We start from the raw sequence: 18,556 nt of genomic DNA, 5'->3' as shown, positions 1-18,556 counted from the left end.
TGAAGTAACAAGGTGATGTCTAATCTCAGCCTTCTGGATCTGCAAGCTTGTGGCCAGCATGTAGTAACTGTCCTGTGAGGATTCTGCAGAGCAACTGAAAGGTATGCATCAGGTTGTTATCCACAGCTCTTTGTGGGGGGTGGGGTGGGGTGAGCCTGCTCATTGGGATTCAGCATAGGAGACTATGTTTCTTTTTTCCCTACAAACAAGAAACAGGGAACACAGAATTAGTATATGCCATAATTCTATGTGACCAAGCTTTTTTAAAAGTACTAATTACAACATACTAGAAGGCAATGGTACCCCACTCCAGTACTCTTGCCTGGAAAATATCCTCCCATGGAGGAGCCTGGTGGGCTGCAGTCCATGGGGTCTCAAAGAGTCAGACACGACTGAGCGACTTCACTTTCACTTTTCACTTTCATGCATTGGAGTCATGCATTGGAGAAGGAAATGGCAACTCACTCCAGTGTTATTGCCTGGAGAATCCCAGGGACGGTGGAGCCTGGTGGGCTGCCGTCTATGGGGTCACACAGAGTCGGACACGACTGAAGTGACTTAGCAGCAGCAGCAGAGTATAATAGGTCTTTATACTTTTGACTAAGAAATGTTCTCAAAACAAATGAACAGTTGTGTCAACAAAGGACTTGACTTCTTTATGATTGCGGGCAGATGCTCCATTTTATGTTTTCAACACTGAACGTGGGACAAAGTGCTTCTTAAAGATGGTGTAAAAATTGAGAATTTTTACAATCAGTTGTTAGATCCCTCAAGTTAGTTGCCATTTAACTTTTCATTGTCAACCTTCCTTTTCTTCCAAACATTTAACTACCATCAATTATACTGAAGTTGCTGTAGGTCAAAAAACTTATTTTTCTAAATTTTAGGATACAGTACAGCAAAAAGAATGAGAAAAAGTTTTATATCCATGTAACAGACTGTTGATTGGGACTTTTTCTGTTACCTGAAGGCTGACAAGCACCTAATATTCCAAAAAAACTCATAACTAATTTGGATATAAACACCTGCTTCAATGTTCATAAAAAGACAGTTGTGCCTTCCTGAAATTATTACCATGGTTCTCCTTTACCCCAGCACACAAAATCCATAACTGAACTGTGTAGGGATGGAGAGACAGAGAATGTGAAAGTTGCTCAGTCATGTCTGACTCTGTGAACCCATGGACTGTAAAGTCCATGGAATTCTTCAGGCCAGAATACTAGTGTGGGAAGCCTCTCCCTTCTCCAGGGGATCTTCCCAACCCAGGGATTGAACCCAGGTCTCTCGCATTGCAGATGGATTCCTTACCAGCTGAGCCACAAGGGAAGCCTGAGACAGAGAATGAATTGTCCAAATTTTGTGTCTTTGTCAAAGCTGTGAGTTCCATTCCCTAACTCACCCCAAGGCAAGTAAAGAGAATTTGAAAGAGAACCGCCTGCAACAATTGAAGGCACCTGCCAAATAGCTATTTGAGCAAAGGGAAAAGCTATCAAGGAATAGAGCAGAGGAAATGGTGAGGCACCTATCTTCCCATTGTGTCTCAAAGAAAGGATCTGTTTTCGGTGGTCAAGTTGGCAGCTTGGAAAGTAGATAGTTGGTCTTGAGCCTTCCTGTCGAACACAAGACAAACATCTGAAACAAGAGACTGTGGACTGTATGGCTGAAGTGGGAGTGGAGGGGAGTCTGTAAGAGACGGGTTGGAGTGGACCTCCCATTTAAGGTAATCTGCAGGAGGAAAGCTTCTAGCCCACACAGCGCTCCAAGAACTCATACATTGAGCGTCTAACCAGTCAGCACTCTGCTGCCACACCAAGGGTAGCAACAGTCAGAGACAGAAAATCCTACACAAAACGGAGTTAAGTGAAAACTGCCTAGAACAGAAGCCCTCTTTGGTTGTTAACAGTAGCACGAGACACATACGTTAACAGGCAGGCACATGTCCGTTTCTGGTTCCCATACCTTTCCAACACAACTTTGTCCTTCTTTTAAGAACACCAGGGCTTCCCTGGTGGCTCAGACGGTGAAGAACCCGCCTGCAATGCAGGAGGACCTGCCTTTGATCCCTGGGTCAGGAAGATCCCCTGGAGAATAGAATGGCTACTCACTCCAGTATTCTCACCTGGAGAATTCCATGGACAGAGGAGCCTGGCTGGCTATAGTCCATGGGGTCACAGAGTCAGACATGACTGTGCAACTAACACACTTTCACCAGGTTTAGATTCAGCTAACATGGTATGCCACAGTAAAAATCTATTCCTTTCAAAGTGAGATAACCTAGTAAGAAGGACTGTTTTTCTCGACTTCACTTTTTCAAAAAAATCTCCAAAGTTTTACTTTGGACACGTATTTATTGACACGAGAGAGTGTCAGCTTTAAAAAGGCACAGTTGCCTCTTAAAAAAAAAAAAAGAACTGTCTACTTACTGAAATTTTGACGCACCTGCTCTGCCACTTACCTGGCACATCTGCTCAATATTCCATCCACTGGGCAAACACCACCATACAGCTTAATCTATTTTCAAAAAATTCCTTTGTAGAACCCTCCTCTCCTCCACCCCCAGCTTTCCCTGATCTATCCGCATAGCCTTGTAATAAACACAGTGACCATTACACTGTAAGGGGAGAGGAGGGAGGTGAGTTACTGGGATAATAAAAACATTTAACACATGAGGAGACAGAAGTTAAAACATAAAGGTAAGTCCCTGGACGTATTCACAGTCACACTCAATTTCCCTGAAAAAGTTATGGTCAATGATTTCTGAACGGTTTCTTCATATTCTGGGAGCAGGTGTGACATCCTCCACTGAGAACACGCCTTCCTTCAGTCAGGGTGGCTCCTCTCCAACAGTAAGTCTCCAAAATAAACAGGACACCTCAACACTCTAAGAATCTGGCGAGTTCGGGGCAAATGGTACTCAGTTAATCCAAGGTCTCCATCTGCTTTCATATAACCAAACAGGAGGATCCAAAAACAAAGAATTCGGGGACTTCCCTGGTGGTCCAGTGGCTAAGACTCCAAGCTCCCAATGCAGGGGGCCTGGGTTCAGTCCCTGGCAGGCAACTAGATCCTACATGCCGCAACGAAGAGTTCGCATGCCACAACTAAGATCCGAGACAGCAAATAAATAAAGTAAAATCAATCAATTAAAAAAAACCCCAGAATTCAATACACTCAGCTGTATATCTACCATCACCAAATAATTTATTTGAAATCAGAATTAAAAGAACATTTGACAGCTGTGAAATGTATATTTATTCCGTTACTTCTGGCCAGCTGAAAACTCATCTAGGACAAACTACCAGATCAAGTTTACATTACTTCTTCAGGACTGTGGTTTCTCGACAACTTCAAACTTGGGGTCTAAAAAGAGGAAAGAAAGGTTCAAACTTAGCTACACTGCAATAAAGCATATTTTCTAAAAAACTTTAATATTTATCTCACCTGTCTTCCAATTTTTTAAAGAAACATCTACATGTAAATATAACTTAAGATTTATTTAGGACTTACAATGAAACAGGCTGTATAAATTTACATATATTACGTCATTTGACTACAGCTAAGAGGACAGTATAATCTTACCCAAATGTCAGATGAGGAAACAGGGACCAGTTAACTCTCCAGAATCACATAGCCCATAATGATAATCAGGCATTTGATCTTAGGTCCCCACCGTTTAACCTCTATGCCATGTGATCTCCTCCAGTGACATTTACCCCAGAGCCTGCCACACATGCCACTGTCCTAACACATTCACACATTCAGTTCAGTCGCTCAGTCATGTCTGACTCTTGCACGCCATGCTTCCCTATCCATCGCCAACTCCTGGAGCTTGCTCAAACTACATTCATGTGTAACTGTCATTTAATCCTCCAACCAACCAATGTAAATATTCTCCACTTGAAATGATCTCCCACAGTGAATCTGTGATTACAAAGACTTACCTTCAAATGTGAAGTTAGGGAACGTATTCATGTCTGCTTTACCATACATTTGCTTAAGCTTAAAAAGCTCCCGGTCTAGGTCTTGCTGATACTCTGGGCCAGCATCAACAGGTCCTCCAGATGTCCTGTAGTGTACATGACCAAGTAAAAATGTATTTTAAGCATTAGTTTACAGAAACGAAAATAAGTTTCACATACCTTCCGAGCGTAGAGAAGAGCAGACTTTTCTGAAAGGTAACAAGTATTTCAATTTGAATGTAACCTCAAACAATTTTAAATATGAGGGTTCACACAAATGATGCAACTTCAAACAAAACATTCAAGGTCTGTCAGTATCAGTATTATTAAAAGTCAGAATCTCTCAGCGTCTGAGCAGCAATAAGGTGTAATGGCTAAGTCTATGGGCTTGGGGTGAATAACTGCTTGTTTCATTGTCAGTTCTACAATCTAGTTACTGTGTGAACTACAGCAAGGCATGAAGCACTCTAAACTCTAGTTTCTACACCGACAACTCAAAAGTCTTACCTGACGGTGCTGAGAGAATTAAGAGATTGTGTACGTGTACCACTCATGGACCAGTGCAGTTATCTACTATCACTACGCTTTAAATCAAACACCACTGAAGGGTTTAAGTCTCTGTAAGAGCCGCCTATCAAAGAAGCAAATTACTTCCCATCCTCGGAGGTTTTACCATTTAGAAGAAAAAAAAAAATAACATTTATAAACATTTATGCCGAGAAGCAGTCAGGGGATAACCTTTAAAGGCACAGTTTAACAAAAAGCTACTAGAGGTGAGGGATCACTTTTGCTAAGCTAAACAGGGAGATTTCATTTTAAAAAGGTGGCATCTGTGACAAACCATGCATTTGGGTCAGATTGTAATTTGAGACATTCTAAGACTCAAAAGCAAAGATGAGAAGGTGGGAAAGCATTGGCTGTATATGGGGAATGCTAAGCAGCCTAGATGGAAAAGCTAGCAGGACCCAGATCACAGGAGGCCCAGAATGTAAAGCCTGGATATCTGTATTTTGTTTGCTAAGCAATAAAATGACAAAGAGTTGTGCTTTGTAAAGATAAACACAGCATCATGGACCAGCTGGGCTTCCCTGGTGGCTCAGATGGTAAAGAGTCTGCCGGCAATGCAGGAGACCTGGGTTTGATCCCTGGGTTGGGAAGATCCCCTGGAGAAGGGATACCCACTAAAGTGCTTGGAGAATCCCCATGGACAGACAAGCCTGGCAGGCTATATAGTCCATGGGGTCGAAGAGTTGGACACAACTGAGAGATTTTCACTTCACGGACCAGCAACGGGCCAATTAGACCTAATTAACTATTTGTACAAATTCTTGTTTGTCATAATGTTATTGTCTGCTTATCAATGAACAATATAATAAAAAAATTATAAGTGAAAATTCCATCAAGGCTAGTATTTTCACCTATGCCTATGATAAAAGCATAGGACCTTATTTGTTATTTCCACAAAAAAAAATACTGAGCCAGCTCTAATTTAAGAACTTGTTAATGATGTTTCTTGTCATGGACTCAGTTTTCTTCTATATCAGCATGTACAAGAGAAACTTTCTATGATAACAGAATGCTCTGTGTCTGTGCTGTGTAACATGGTAACCACTAGCCATATCTGGTATTGAGCACCAGAAATGTGGCTAAAAGGTAAATGAGGAACTGAATTTTTATTTATACTCAATTAGAATTTGAATAGTTACATGTGGATAACAGCCACAGAAATATATAGCGCAGTTCTAGATAGAGCCTTCAACCAGATACTTTGATGATTGACGATCATTGTCCAGTTCTTGGATCCACAAGCTTTTGGAAACATTACTCTTCCATGCCACCTTTCAAAAGGTACCAGCTAGAAAAGGATTCCTTCCAAGAAGTTCCCCAAACACTGAATGTGTCACTACGTTCTCACTTAACCTATTTTACCTCCTATTATATTTACTTGCTTACAAACTTTGTACCCTCGTAGACTTGAAGAATATTATGGAAATGCAAAAATGGCTTCTTTCTTTGTAGCCCACCACTCTCAATAGTCCAGTGCTCTGCATATGACAGACAACTAAATAAAACAAAACTCTGAACTGATCTATATTACTTTCCCAAAGATTTGACAGTTAAGTTTGATAATAGCTAAAGTCATCAATCACCTTCAAAACTGCATGGTTCTGTAATTAGGTTTTCCCTGGACTTGCTTTATGCCATTTCAGAGTCCTTTAATAGTCCCAGAAATATATTAACTATGGAAGTAACGTTAAAGAAAAAATGCTGTGCTTATACATTTCTTCCCAAATCAATTTAGTGGTCCCAAGATCACTAAATTGAGAGTTAAGAATATTCTGAGTATATTTTCCCCATAATTAGTTTTATGACCTTAGGATAATCATTGTCTAAGGGGCTGAATTTTCTCAAATATGGTTCCTAAATGATTTCCAAGATCCTGGTATGGATCTTGTATGAATTGTATGGATCTTGTATGGTACAGTTGTATGAACTGACTCCAGTTTATAATAAATGACATTACAGTGGGGATATATCTAAAATGGCATTAGATTTAATGCAATTCTCCCTGGGAATTCATAAAATTTGAGACTTTAAAAAAAAAAATCAAGGTCCTCATCTTTTTCTTTTGGAGCAGCTAATGAGCCTGTACCACAGGGATCAGCTCAGTGAAGGTCTTGAGACACTTTGAAACGCCAAGTAATTTTTTTACCATCTCAAAACTTACATACTTTGAATATGCACATTAACACCAAAGTCAACGATCTACCCACTTACTGTCGCTTAGTTCTATATTCTCTAATCTTGTCCACGAAGAGTTTCTGCACAGGATCAAGCTCCTTATTAAATGCCACTGCTGTAACACCAATGTTCCTCCTCAAAGAGACTGAGATTGCAGACTGAACGACAGAGGACAACCTGAAGAGTCTCTGAAGAATCATGGTGATCCTGTTATTGGAAACAAGAACAGCATGGGAAGATACATTAAGATAGATATAATTGTAAAACCCCTGTAAAAGTGTTACGGTGGGTACCTAATTCTACTAAGTGCTACAGAACTTACCAGAACTCAGTGAATACTAAGAACAGTCACCTGACCAAAGATCCCTTTCCCTCTCTACCCCTCACTGCAAGGGTTTTGTTTCTCAAGCAAAAGGCCCTGGGATCTAGCAGCAGTTCAGAATCACTCAGGCCTGCATGCACCTCCACTAGGTCAGATGCAGAAAGAAAGCACAAAATCTGGGATGGGGTGTTTCTTCTCCACGAACTTTTTAGTCTTGACTGCCCACCCTCAGCAGAGAGACAGTAATACTGGTTCCCAAATTAGCCTACCAGGTTCCCCTGACTCCCTCAAAAGGCAAAAAGGGATATAAGCAGGGAGCCTGGAGACAGCTGCCTCAGCCTCAGTTTGCATTTCATAGGCCCACAGGGAGAGAAGTATATAGCGCAGTTATACGCTCTCCCGGTGGTACAGCTGTAGGATTCCAGGCATTCACGAATACTGTAGAAACCAGATCTGAGTCCAAAAGAACCAGCAAGAAAAAACAGCAAGGGAGTCAAACAAAACAAAACAAAACAACACACACACACAAGGGAGTCCACCAACAAGAGAGGGAAAATCAAGCAGTACCACCTCATCAATGAAGGAGAATTTGTGAGAAAGCCTGAATTTTAAGGACTTAAAGACCTCTAAGTTCTTAGACTTCCTGAAGCTAAAATACATGATTTCCTAACTAAAAAATTATAGTATGTATATTACAGGATGATCTCAGTTGAGAACTCACTTAAGTGTCTTGAAAAGATCTAACATAAAAGTATCAATTATATGCAAGCAGGAATTCCAAAAGAAAAAGAATAAGGAGATCACAGAAAAATTAGAAGAAACTGCCCCAGATTAATAAAAGGCTGACCAAGCCATGTTGGAATGATAGAGTCACACTTCGATACAGCCTGGTAAAACTTCTGAACCTTAAAGTAAAACCCCAACACACTAACATGATTCCCCAGGCTTCCCAAATGAATTAAACAAGCACCGTCACACCGAACTGTTAAATTATAACGCTACTGCTCAAAGTGTGGTCTGAGGACTGTCGGTAGTACTGTGTTACTGCTCCACTGTAGTATCAAAATTGGGAATAAGCATTTAGAAACTTTTACAGCAATCTGACAGAGTAATTCGTACCTGCAGAATTCAATAGTGAAAGTGAAAGTCGCTCAGTCTCATCCAACTCTTTGTGGCCCCATGGACTATACAGTCCATGGAATTCTCCAGGCCAGAATACTGGAGTGGGTAGCCTTTCCCTTCTCCAGGATCTTCCAAACCCAGGTCTCCCACATTACAGGTGGACTCTTTACCAGCTGAGCCACAAGGGAAGCAATTAAGAGTTCATATTTTGTGTCTCCATGTTTTGACTTTCATCTACTAAATTTCCAGTAATTCATTTTTACTGGATTCTTCAAAGATATCCACAAGCGCTAGGGGGAAAGTGGCCCTTTACTAGTGAGAGTTGGAAAGCATTAAACCAGAAGACTGAAGAGTGGCACTGCAGTTCTCTAAGCACGGTGGGGATGTCCCACAGGAAATGCCTGGCAATGTCTGAAGACATTTTTGGTTGTCCTGACAGGGGGAATGTTACTAGCCTCTAGTGGGTAAAAACCAGGATGCTGCCAAAATCCTATAACAACAACAACAATAGCAGCCTCCCCACAACAAAGAAATATTTGGTTCAAAACGTCAATAGTGCAAGGGAAGCCCATGAACTAGCACATAAAAGACTATCAAAATAAATCCTACGATCTACCATACTTCACCTACAGGATGAAAGAAAACTATCTGAATGACCTTAAGGTGCTACTTGGAGAAGGCAATGGCACCTCACTCCAGTACTCTTGCCTGGAAAATCCCTTGGATGGAGGAGCCTGATGGGCTGCAGTCCATGGGGTCGCTAAGAGTCAGACTTGACTGAACGACTTCACTTTCACTTTTCACTTTCATGCATTGGAGAAGGAAATGGCAACCCACTCCAGTGTTCTTGCCTGGAGAATCCCAGGGACGGCGGAGCCTGGTGGGCTGCTGTCTATGGGGTCGCACAGAGTTGGACACGACTGAAGCAACTTAGCAGCAAGGTGCTACTTCCCTGGCGGCTCAGATGTAAAGAATCTGCCTGCAAAGCAGGAGACCCGAGTTTCATCCCTGGGTGGGGAAGATCCCGTGGAGAAGGGAATGGCAACCCCCTCCAGTATTCTTGCATGAAGAATCCCACGGAGAGGAGCCTGTGGGCTACAGTCCATGGAGTCACAAACAGTCGGGGACACAACTGAGCGACCAACACCCAAGGTGCTACTTAATATCATTCTCACTTTACAGATACAGAAACTGTGGCTTAGAGGTAAGTACCCGATCCCAGGTTACACAACAGAATCTGACAGGACACAAATACATTTTTAAAATTGTGCAACTCAGTGTATACTTTCCCTTTTGGCAACATACACACAAACAACATTCCCCAACAGGGTCACCGTAACATCTGTTCAGACCTAGGTATTCTGCTAAGTACTTCCATACATATTCTCTCCTGGTACCCTTACAACAATCCTGTTAAGAAACAGAGCAAAGTATTCTTGAGCCTCCTTCACAGATAGTAAGACAGTGTGCAAGACAGTTTATTAATGATCCCCAAATCACACCTAACTGTGCATGGTTTTCTTACTGAATTCCAAACCTATACATCAACACCTCTCATCCCTTCAGAAGTCTTATCTTGCTCTCAAACTCATCTAAAAAAGGAACACATAATCTCACTATCAAAACTTGTTCCTTCTCCTCTGTTTCATTTTTTCCCCCGACGATTTAATATCTATTGAAAAATATACACATCATTACACAAATAGGTATTGACGTGTCCGACTCTTTACGACCCCATGGACTGCAGCCCACCAGGCTCCTCCATCCATGGAATTTTCTAGGCAAGAGTACTGGAGTGGGTTGCCGTGTCCTTCTCCAGGGGATCTTCCCGACCCGGGGATCAAATCCGGGTCTCCTGCATTGCGGGCAGACGTTTTACCGTCTGAGCCACCAGGAAATCCAAATATGTATACAGAGTATCAACTACGATTAAGTCCTCTATTCGAGTACTATGCGAGGCCACGCACGCCAGCTATGACAGGGATTGGACATACTCAAAGAAATTGGGGAACGCAACAGCTAGAAAAGAACACAGCATAAGAAGAGGCCCTGTGCTGAGAGGGAGCATGGCTCTCCCGTTTACAGTGATGACTGGCCAGTCCAAGGTTAGTGCTTTCCTCCAGGAAACAGTGATGTAAAACAAAAGCTGCTTAACCAAGTTTCAGCACTACCAACATCTTTAGGTGGCGTCCAAACTTTTAAGACTATTGTCTTTTTCTCTCAAGTTCTATGCCTAAATAGTTCAGAACCACCTCCCACGCTTCCGAGATCAGCAGGCCTGGCTGCAGACCGGCCCTGCGGACATGATATGACCTTGGGCTGCCCCAGACGGGCTGCAAGTCCACAAAGCGCCGGCCTCCCTGCCGCCCGCGCCACCCTGAGAGCCAGGCTGGCCCTCAGAGCGGGATTGTCTGGCTCCTTATTCAATCTACAGCAGACATCAAGGCCGAAAGGCGCCGAGGTCGAAAATGACCCGGGACAGGCCGTGAAGGCGCCCCGGGATACAAGGTTGCTCTCTTTTCCAGCGTCCTAGAGGGAAAAGGGCATCCCAGACTTCGTGAAGAAACCCAGAACCCAAGTCCCAAGAGGCCACGTAGGTCCAGTTACCCTCCCAGTCACACTCCCAGTCACCTTGCACTCAGTGCCGAACAACCAGCCACCGCAGCCGCCGCCGCCCCGTTCTACTTCCGGCCCTGGCTCCGCCCCCACCCGCCTACCCGCCATTGCAATGCATTATGGGCCGCCGTTTCAGACGGTCGACGCTCACCGGACAGGAAGCGTCTCGGAGACACTGCGACCGGACGGCTCTAGGTGAGACAGAAGCCAAACAGGAGGAGGAAGTGGAGGGTAAGTGCTTCCGGGTCCTCTAGTGACGCCTCCGCCATCTTTCCTTCGCCCAATTTGACCCGCTCTCTTTTTCCCTCTCGGAAACCGTGTGGTTTACGCATGCGCCATTGGACTGGCCTGTCCCCTAGTTCAGTCCCCCCGGCCCCGAGTCAGCGTCCTATTCCTTGGTTGACGGGGGAGAGGGGGATGTTTGTTGGGGTATACGATTGTGCAAAGTGACAGTGTAAAACAAAGCGAACTGGGGCGTTGCTGCTACATTGTGCCTCGTGAGCCTCCGTTGCCTCAGGCGTCCGTTTCGCGCAACCTGCTGGGAGTTGTAGTCCCGGACCCGGGGGTGCCTGGGAGGCGGGAGGGGGGTGGTTGGAGTTTCTCTGCGCCGTTTTCGCGGGAAGGGCCCAGGGGCCTCCCACTTCGAGTCGTGGGAGCTGCGGGTCTTACCGGGAGAGACGCTGCACGTGGAGCCCGCGCCGCTGCGCTTCTCAGCCGGCTCTGGAGCGCGGGCGGGGGCGACGGGGCCGAATCCGGAGCGGGTGAGTGCGGCCGCGGGGGAGGAAGAGAGCGCGGGCCCGCGCGGGCCGGCTTCGTTCCGGGGCCTTCTCCCCCACCGCGGCCCCCCCGCGGCCGCCTCTGTGTTTTGTTTCCGCTGGTCCCCGGCGCTGTGACTCCCATTTCCGTTCGTGGAGACTTGAGGGAGCCGGGTGGGGAGGGGCGGGGGAGGCTGTGCGGGGAGGGGCGGGGGGCGCGCGGCGCGGGGCTCCGCGAGGTCGCGCGCCCCCGGGGCCCGGGTAGTTCCTGTCGCCTCTCGCCGCCCCCTCCCCGCCCTGTGACCCTGCTCGGCTGTCCGCCGTGCTTCGCAGCCGCCGCGGTCGGAATCACCTGATCCCGACGCCCCTGGGATCTCACAGGACGATGCCATATCGATCTTCTTGCCAACTCAGCGATGCGCTCTCCCTTCCCGTCCAGTGGTCTTTCTAGAATTGTCTTGCAGTTGCGTTAAAGCCATCTGTTTAATGTCTGGGACATTGGGTTTCTTTTAAAAACGAGGAAGTGAAACGAGAAAACGATGGGTTACTGTAGCTTGTCAGCTTTTTAAGTTTGCTTTTGCAGGCTGGAAGATAAGCCAACAACGTCTTTGTGTTAAGGAATCCCAGTTTGATTAGGTTAACGGCAGGGAGGACCACGCCTAATGTTGCACTGCAAGAGATTAGTGATTTAGAAAGACTCGCGGTAGTTCTGAGTCGTGGAGGCAGCAAAGGTTTAGAAGGGTCCACGTAAGCAAAGAACTGGGCAGGGATAACGTTCTTAGGTATTGTATTGTCTTAATGTCAAAAGAAACTGGGTCAACTAGTTCGAAACTGGAGGGAACAATAAGTTCTCTCTCTCTCAGGATTTGATCCAAGCTTTCCAGCCTTAATTATTTTCAGACAAATTCTGACACTAGATGGACTTATGTCAGTTTTACCTGGATTGCGTTTACAGGAGCAGTGACATGAGGCGTATATCATCTTAAAATAAGAATCTAAATAATGAGCTAGGTGTTTAATGGAGGAGCAGGTGGAGGCTGAACAATTAAAACTGTCGACTTGTCTCCTTCCAGCTTTCGTTTATAAAACTTTAAGTCTAAAGGAAAATTCAGAAAATTATACACTGAAATTGTACAAGGTATACCATCACCCCCAGAGACACCACGTTTGCCACACTTTTTCCACACTTGCTTTCTCTCTGGATGTATACACACATGTCTGTGTTTACTTTTTCTTAGCTATTGACTTTTATCTTTAAAAATAAAAAATGTCTTTTTTCTCAGAATATTTAATAGTATTTTTTAACTTGAGAAAAACTCCCAGATTACATTTGTGTTTGTTTATCCTTCATTTACTTACTGTCCTTCACTATGAAAAATTATTCTAAACTCTAATAATGTGCTCCAATGGAGAGTAATCCTCAAATTTATCTGTGGCTTTAAAAGATAGTGGTAAATATAACTATTTTAAAGAATACTAGCCATTCCTGGAATTTTTAGTTAAATATAAATTTGTATTGTTTTGTGAAGTGTTCTGAACGCAGGTTAGGTTTAATCCAGGAAAAAACCAGTGTCAAGGGACATTTTCCTGTGTGGAAAGTCTCCAAGTAATGCTGTCTTCTCCATTTTTTTAAGTATTGACATAGAATCCTGGGCAGTTGGCTCAAGGAGAAGAGCTAAGACCCACTCAAGCATTGACGGCAAAGATTTGGACAGCTTGCCAAATGTCTCCATTGCTTTAGGCTAAATTTAGAGAATTGAGAAAGAAGATCAGTTCAGAGATTTAAGTAACACAGTGTTTTCCAAAAGTGTATTGGATTCATCGCCGCCCACCCCCACCCTGGCTTTGGCACCTTTTAGAGTCTGATCTCTAACTTTTTTGAAAGATCACAGTATAAATTTCTTTTAACAACTCTCTCTTAGTGCTTCTGTCAAAAGGTGTGCCAAATATCCCTGTTGATCAAAGCCCTTAGGGCCATTTCTCTGGTAATTACAGAAAACTGGATTCATCTTTTGGTGGGTGTGAGACAAAAGACACAACCAAGCCAAAGATCAGGAGAAGACATTTATTACTTAGAGCAAGAAGAACACTGGGGGATCTTTCCCAAAGCAGCAAAATTGGGAAAAGTCTTAAGCTAAGGGTACATGCATATTTATGAAGGAGCTTGAAGAGGAGAGTTCAAGATAGGATTGGGGCAGAGGTTGACAGCAACCAAGCTTTAGTTGATTGAAGTCACAAAGGTCAGAAAAGATCAATATTATCATCCTTCGGGTTATAGTTGATCTAGTGGTTGCCACTAGAGGAGGGTTTAAATTCTGCAGAGCAGCTCAAGAAAGTGCTTCAGGCTAATCTTTACCATGGAAACAGAACCTGGAGTTTTTATACTGATTTGCTATCTTTGCTATTGTTATTCCTTAAGAGCATTATTACTGAGATCTATTCAAGGGTAAGCATTGTGGTTAGGCTTAGATCTCAAAATGGCTTAGGACAAAAATGGCTTCTGTTTGTCAAAAGCCATGCCTGATTCTTCTTTTCTGGGGACCTCCTACCCTATCTGCTTACAGTGCTTTCTTTTTTTTTTTTTTTTTAATTGTTTATATGAATTTTATTGGTCATGCTGCATGACCTGTGGGATATTAGTTCCCTGACTAAGGCTGGAAACCATGCTGCCTACATTGGAAGCATGGAACTTTAATCACTGGACCACCAGGGAAATTCCTAAAGTTCTTTCTGCTTTTCTGAAGTCCCTAGAAAATTCACTCATTTTAAAAGTTGGTTATGGAAATGGGAGTGAGCTTGCTCGTGGACCCTGAAAGATAAAACATAAATGACCCTTTTAAATGCTGTCCTGCTATAATATAAGCCTTAGTCCATTTCTCACATTTTTTGGTACGGTTTTTATGCTTTGTTGTGTGTTCATTACTCCTTGTTTCTGACTGTTGCTAAAGTTCCGTAGTGTGCGCTGCTCCCACATTTTCTTGTGTCTGCAGTGCTCTCTTATCAGGGGTTCGTGTATTGGCTCCTGCTTTCAGCTGTCTCCAGCAAAGCTACCCTTAACATACTATTATCAATCACTGTGAGAATGTCTCTGGAATGCTTATCTAAGGGCAAGATTGCTGGATCAGAGGTATAATCACTTTATTTGAGCAAGTGCTGCTAGCTGTTTCTCCAGAGTAGTCAGTCCTGTCTGTCTTCCCTCAGCAGAGGCAGGATCCCTGTGCTCCAAGGTCCCTGCTGCTCCTCTTTTCAGTATTCAACATTCTGATCTTTGCCACACACACACACAGAATAAGGTGAATAGCTTGAACGTGAGCATCTCCTCGTGTCCTTAGCCATTTTGGTTTCCCTTTAGCTGAGTTTCCTTCTCTACCTACTTTGCTAATTTGTTCTGACTTTTGGGGGATTATTATCAACTTGTTCACTGTGTATTCCAGTTATTATTTGCTTATCATATATGGATATTGGAAATGTCTTTCTCTACGCTATAACCTGTCTACTATCTTAACTTTTATGTAATGAAATTATCAATTTTTTTCATATGATATATGTTTTTGGAATTTTAAGAAATGAATCCTTTTTTATCCACAAGAAAAATTCCACCACTTTCTTCTATTAGTTTTATAGCTTTACCTTTAACATGTAAGTCATCTAGATTTCTGGAGTCAATTATGTGGTGTGAAATGGTTCTTATCAGTCTGTTCAGTCACTCAGTTGTGTCTGACTCATTGCGACCTCATGGACTGCAGCACACCAGGCCTCCCTGTCCATCACCTACTCCCGGAGTTCACTCAAACTCATGTCTGTTGAGTCGGTGATGGCATCCAACCATCTTCCCCCTGTTGTCCCCCTCTCCTCTTGCCTTCAGTCTTTCCCAGCATCAGGGTCTTTTCCAATGAGTCAGCTCTTTGCATCAGGTGTTCAAAGTATTGGAGCTTCAGCGTCTGTCCTTCCAGTGAATATTCAGGGCTGATTTCCTTTAGGTCTGACTGGTTTGATCACCTTACAGTAAGGGATTCTCAAGAGTATTCTCCAACACCACAGTTCAAAAGCATCAATTCTTTGGCACTCAGCTTTCTTTATAGTCCAACTCTCATATGACTACTGGAAAAACCATAGCTTTGACTAGACGGACCTTTGTCAGGGGAAAAACCATAGCTTTGACTAGACGGACCTTTGTCAGAAAAGTAATGTCTTTGCTTTTTAATATGCTGTCTAGATTGGTCATAGCTTTTCTTCCAAGGAGCAAGCGTCTTTTAATTTTATGGCTGCAGTCACCACCTACAGTGATTTTGGAGCCCAAGAAAATAAAATTTGTCATTGTTTCCGTTGTTTCCCCATCTGTTTGCCATGAAGTGATGGGACCAGATGCCATAATCTTTGTTTTTTGAATTGAGTTTTAAGCCAGCTGTTTCACTCTCCTCTTTAACTTTCATCAAGAGGCTCTTTAGTTCCTCTTCACTTTCTGCCATAAGGAAGTGAATTTGAGGTTATTGTGTATCATCTGTGTATTTGAGGTTATTGATATTTCTCCTGGCAATCTTGATTCCAGCTTGTGCCTCACCCAGCCCAGCATTTTGCATGATGTACTCTGCATATAAGTTAAATAAGCAGGGTGACAATATACAGCCTTGATGTACCCCTTTCGCAATTTGGAACCAGTCTGTTGTTCCATGTCCAGTTGTAACTTGCCTTTTGACTTGCATACAGATTTCTCAGGGGGCAAATAAGGTGGTCTGGTATTCCGATCTCTAAGAATTTTTCACAGTTTGTTGTGATCTACACAGTCAAAGGCTTTGGCATAATCAATAAAGCAGAAGTAGGTGTTTTTCTTTAATTCGCTTGCTTTTTCTATGATCCAGTGGATGTTGGCAGTTTGGATCCCTGGATCTTCCCGAGCCAGGGATTGAACCCAGGTCTCCCGCATTGCAGGCAGATTCTTTACCAGCTAAGCCCCAAGGGAAGCCCAAGAATACTGAAGTGGGTAGCCTATCCCTTCTCCAGCATATCTTCCCAATGCAGGAATTGAACCGAAGGCTCCTGCATTGCAGGTGGAATTCTTTACCAACTGAGGTATCAGGGAAGTCCAAAAATGGCAGCTGTTTGAAATACAGGAGCCCCAAGGATCTGCTCATGGGTGAAAGTTGCTCAGTTGTGTCCGACTCTTTGCAGCCCCATGGGCTGTCTTTACAGTCCATGGAATTCTCCAGGTCAGAATACTGGATTGGGTAAGCTCTTCCCTTCTCCAGTGGATCTTCCCAACCCAGGGATCGAACCCAAGTCTCCCCGCATTGCAGGCAGATTCTTTACCAGCTGAGCCACCAAGGAAGCCTCTTTGGTTGTTATAACATTCATTTATTAAACACACTTTAATACAGTGCCTACAAAAGGAGCGGCACTGTTCAAAGTTCTGCATATACATCTGTCAACAAATACGCCTTCCCAGGTGAGCTTACGCTATTCTAGAAGGTCGGTCCCTACTGGGTTACTGCCACCAGTGTTTTGCTTTAGTGCTCCTGTTGAATTCCACAGTTTTAACACATAGTATCAGTTAAGAAATAGGCTTTATGAAAAAAGGAAAGACTGACTAGGCTGTGGTCAGCGAGAAAGGAAAACAAAAGCCCTTCATTCTTCTGTCATCCCAGACAAAACCTGCTGGGGCCTAGGCATTCTGCTGGACGTGCATGATGCGTATCTGTTCCAGTGGGGAGCCCCATCCTCTTATTATTATTCTTTCTTGTTATAAAGGAGCTGTGAGAGGAGCCTTTATAATGAGGGAGAAATCAGATCATTTTTGTACCGGAAAGTCTAGATTCGGATGCCAGAATTTAGAGACTAAGTTATCAGAAAACCAGCTCCCCAGTAGTTGGAGACTTTTGGACCTGAGGAGAGTTACAACCCTCTCTAAAGTGGGAAAGAAGACTTACTAGTTTCCTAGAACTACAGTAACAAATTACTACAAACTTAGTGGCTTGAAAACACCAACTTACTATCATACGTTCTTGAAGTCAAAAGTCTGAAATGGGTCATTCTGGGCTAAAATCAGGTGTTGGCAGAGTTGTATTTCTTCTGGAGGCTCTGGGGGGAGGGTCTGTCTCCTTTCTTTTTCGAAATTTTAGAGACTGCCTGTTTTCCTTGTATTCTGGCTCTTTTTTTTTCATCTTCAAAGCCAATCACAGCCAGTCAGTCGTCCTCACTTTGAATCTTTCTGGATCTCTCTAGATTATTCCTCTCTTAATGATTCTTGTGGTTTCACTGGACTCACCTGGATAATCAAGGATGATCTCTGTATTTTAAGGTCAGCTGATAGTAAACGTCCCAAGAGGCACAGTGGGAAAGAATCTTGTCTGCCAGTGCAGGAGATGCAGGAGATGTGAGTTCACTCCCTGGGTCTGAAGATCCCCTGGAGCAAGAAATGGCAACCCACTCCAATATTCCTGCCTGGGAAATTCCATGGACAGAGGAGTCTGACAGGCTACAGTCCATGGGGTCTCTAATAGTCAGACCCAACTGACTGACTGAGCATGCACAACAACCTATAACTTACAGCATTAACACCTTGGAAATGGCCATAAAGGAATGCCAACATATGCAGCTGTTTTATACATTACTTAGCATTTTATAAAATTATAGCATTTTAGTATTGATAGTGCAAATGGTACAGAATGGCACATAATGTATCAATGGTACAAAAATCAATGGAAGATTAATGTCGTAAGTAAAAATTTTACATGCGAGAATTAAAAACTGATGTAATAGTTTGATTAAAAGGTATAAAACCACATCTGAAAAATAATCATAAAGAATTCTAGTGTGTGATCAGGGCAGTAATTCACATATCTATGATTTTGTTACTTTATTTTGCCATTTGAGAATATTGTACTGGCATGTATAAGGTATGTAATTTGTAACATAAATCATAGCTTGGGTTAATTTTTAATTGGCTAATTTTTAATTTAGCTTACTCTGTCAATAGTGGTTTATAGTAAACTCTGCTAATAAAGTACAGCTTTTTAGCTGGACAGTTGTACATTTTTCAACTC

The 18,556-nt window shown here is 43.3% G+C and overlaps 2 protein-coding genes across 8 annotated transcripts in view; one reads left to right on the top strand and one right to left on the bottom strand.

The window, feature by feature from the left end:
- Nucleotides 1–3,184: 3,184 nt before the first annotated feature.
- ATP5PF (ATP synthase peripheral stalk subunit F6) lies at nucleotides 3,185–11,600 on the bottom strand. Of its 4 annotated transcripts, none has more exons than XM_004002810.5 (4): nucleotides 11,431–11,600; nucleotides 6,738–6,908; nucleotides 3,942–4,066; nucleotides 3,185–3,360 (listed from the first exon to the last, which is right to left on the bottom strand). In XM_004002810.5, the coding sequence occupies exons 2-4, from the start codon at nucleotides 6,899–6,901 to the stop codon at nucleotides 3,323–3,325; spliced, it is 327 nt and encodes a 108-aa protein (XP_004002859.1). In that variant the 5' UTR covers nucleotides 6,902–6,908; nucleotides 11,431–11,600; the 3' UTR covers nucleotides 3,185–3,322. The 4 variants fall into 4 exon arrangements, with proteins under 4 accessions (XP_004002859.1, XP_042085908.1, XP_004002856.1 ...); XM_042229974.1 differs by lacking the exon at nucleotides 11,431–11,600 and adding an exon at nucleotides 10,753–10,976; XM_004002807.4 differs by lacking the exon at nucleotides 11,431–11,600 and adding an exon at nucleotides 10,777–10,976.
- GABPA (GA binding protein transcription factor subunit alpha) overlaps nucleotides 10,896–18,556 on the top strand; it is a 40,413-nt gene continuing 32,752 nt past the window's right edge. The window contains exon 1 of one of the 4 annotated variants that reach the window (XM_027978682.3): nucleotides 10,896–10,992. The gene's annotated coding sequence lies outside the window, so the exon portion shown is untranslated. Of the gene's footprint in view, nucleotides 10,993–11,354; nucleotides 16,960–18,556 lie in introns of those variants that run through there. The other 3 variants (XM_027978692.3, XM_042229952.2, XM_060416180.1) reach the window with 3 other exon arrangements.

The sequence above is a fragment of the Ovis aries genome, chromosome 1 (assembly GCF_016772045.2).
Source record: "Ovis aries strain OAR_USU_Benz2616 breed Rambouillet chromosome 1, ARS-UI_Ramb_v3.0, whole genome shotgun sequence".
NCBI lineage: Eukaryota > Metazoa > Chordata > Mammalia > Artiodactyla > Bovidae > Ovis > Ovis aries.
The sequence above is the reverse complement of the archived record's forward strand: the minus strand, read 5'-3'. Positions and strand labels throughout refer to the sequence as shown.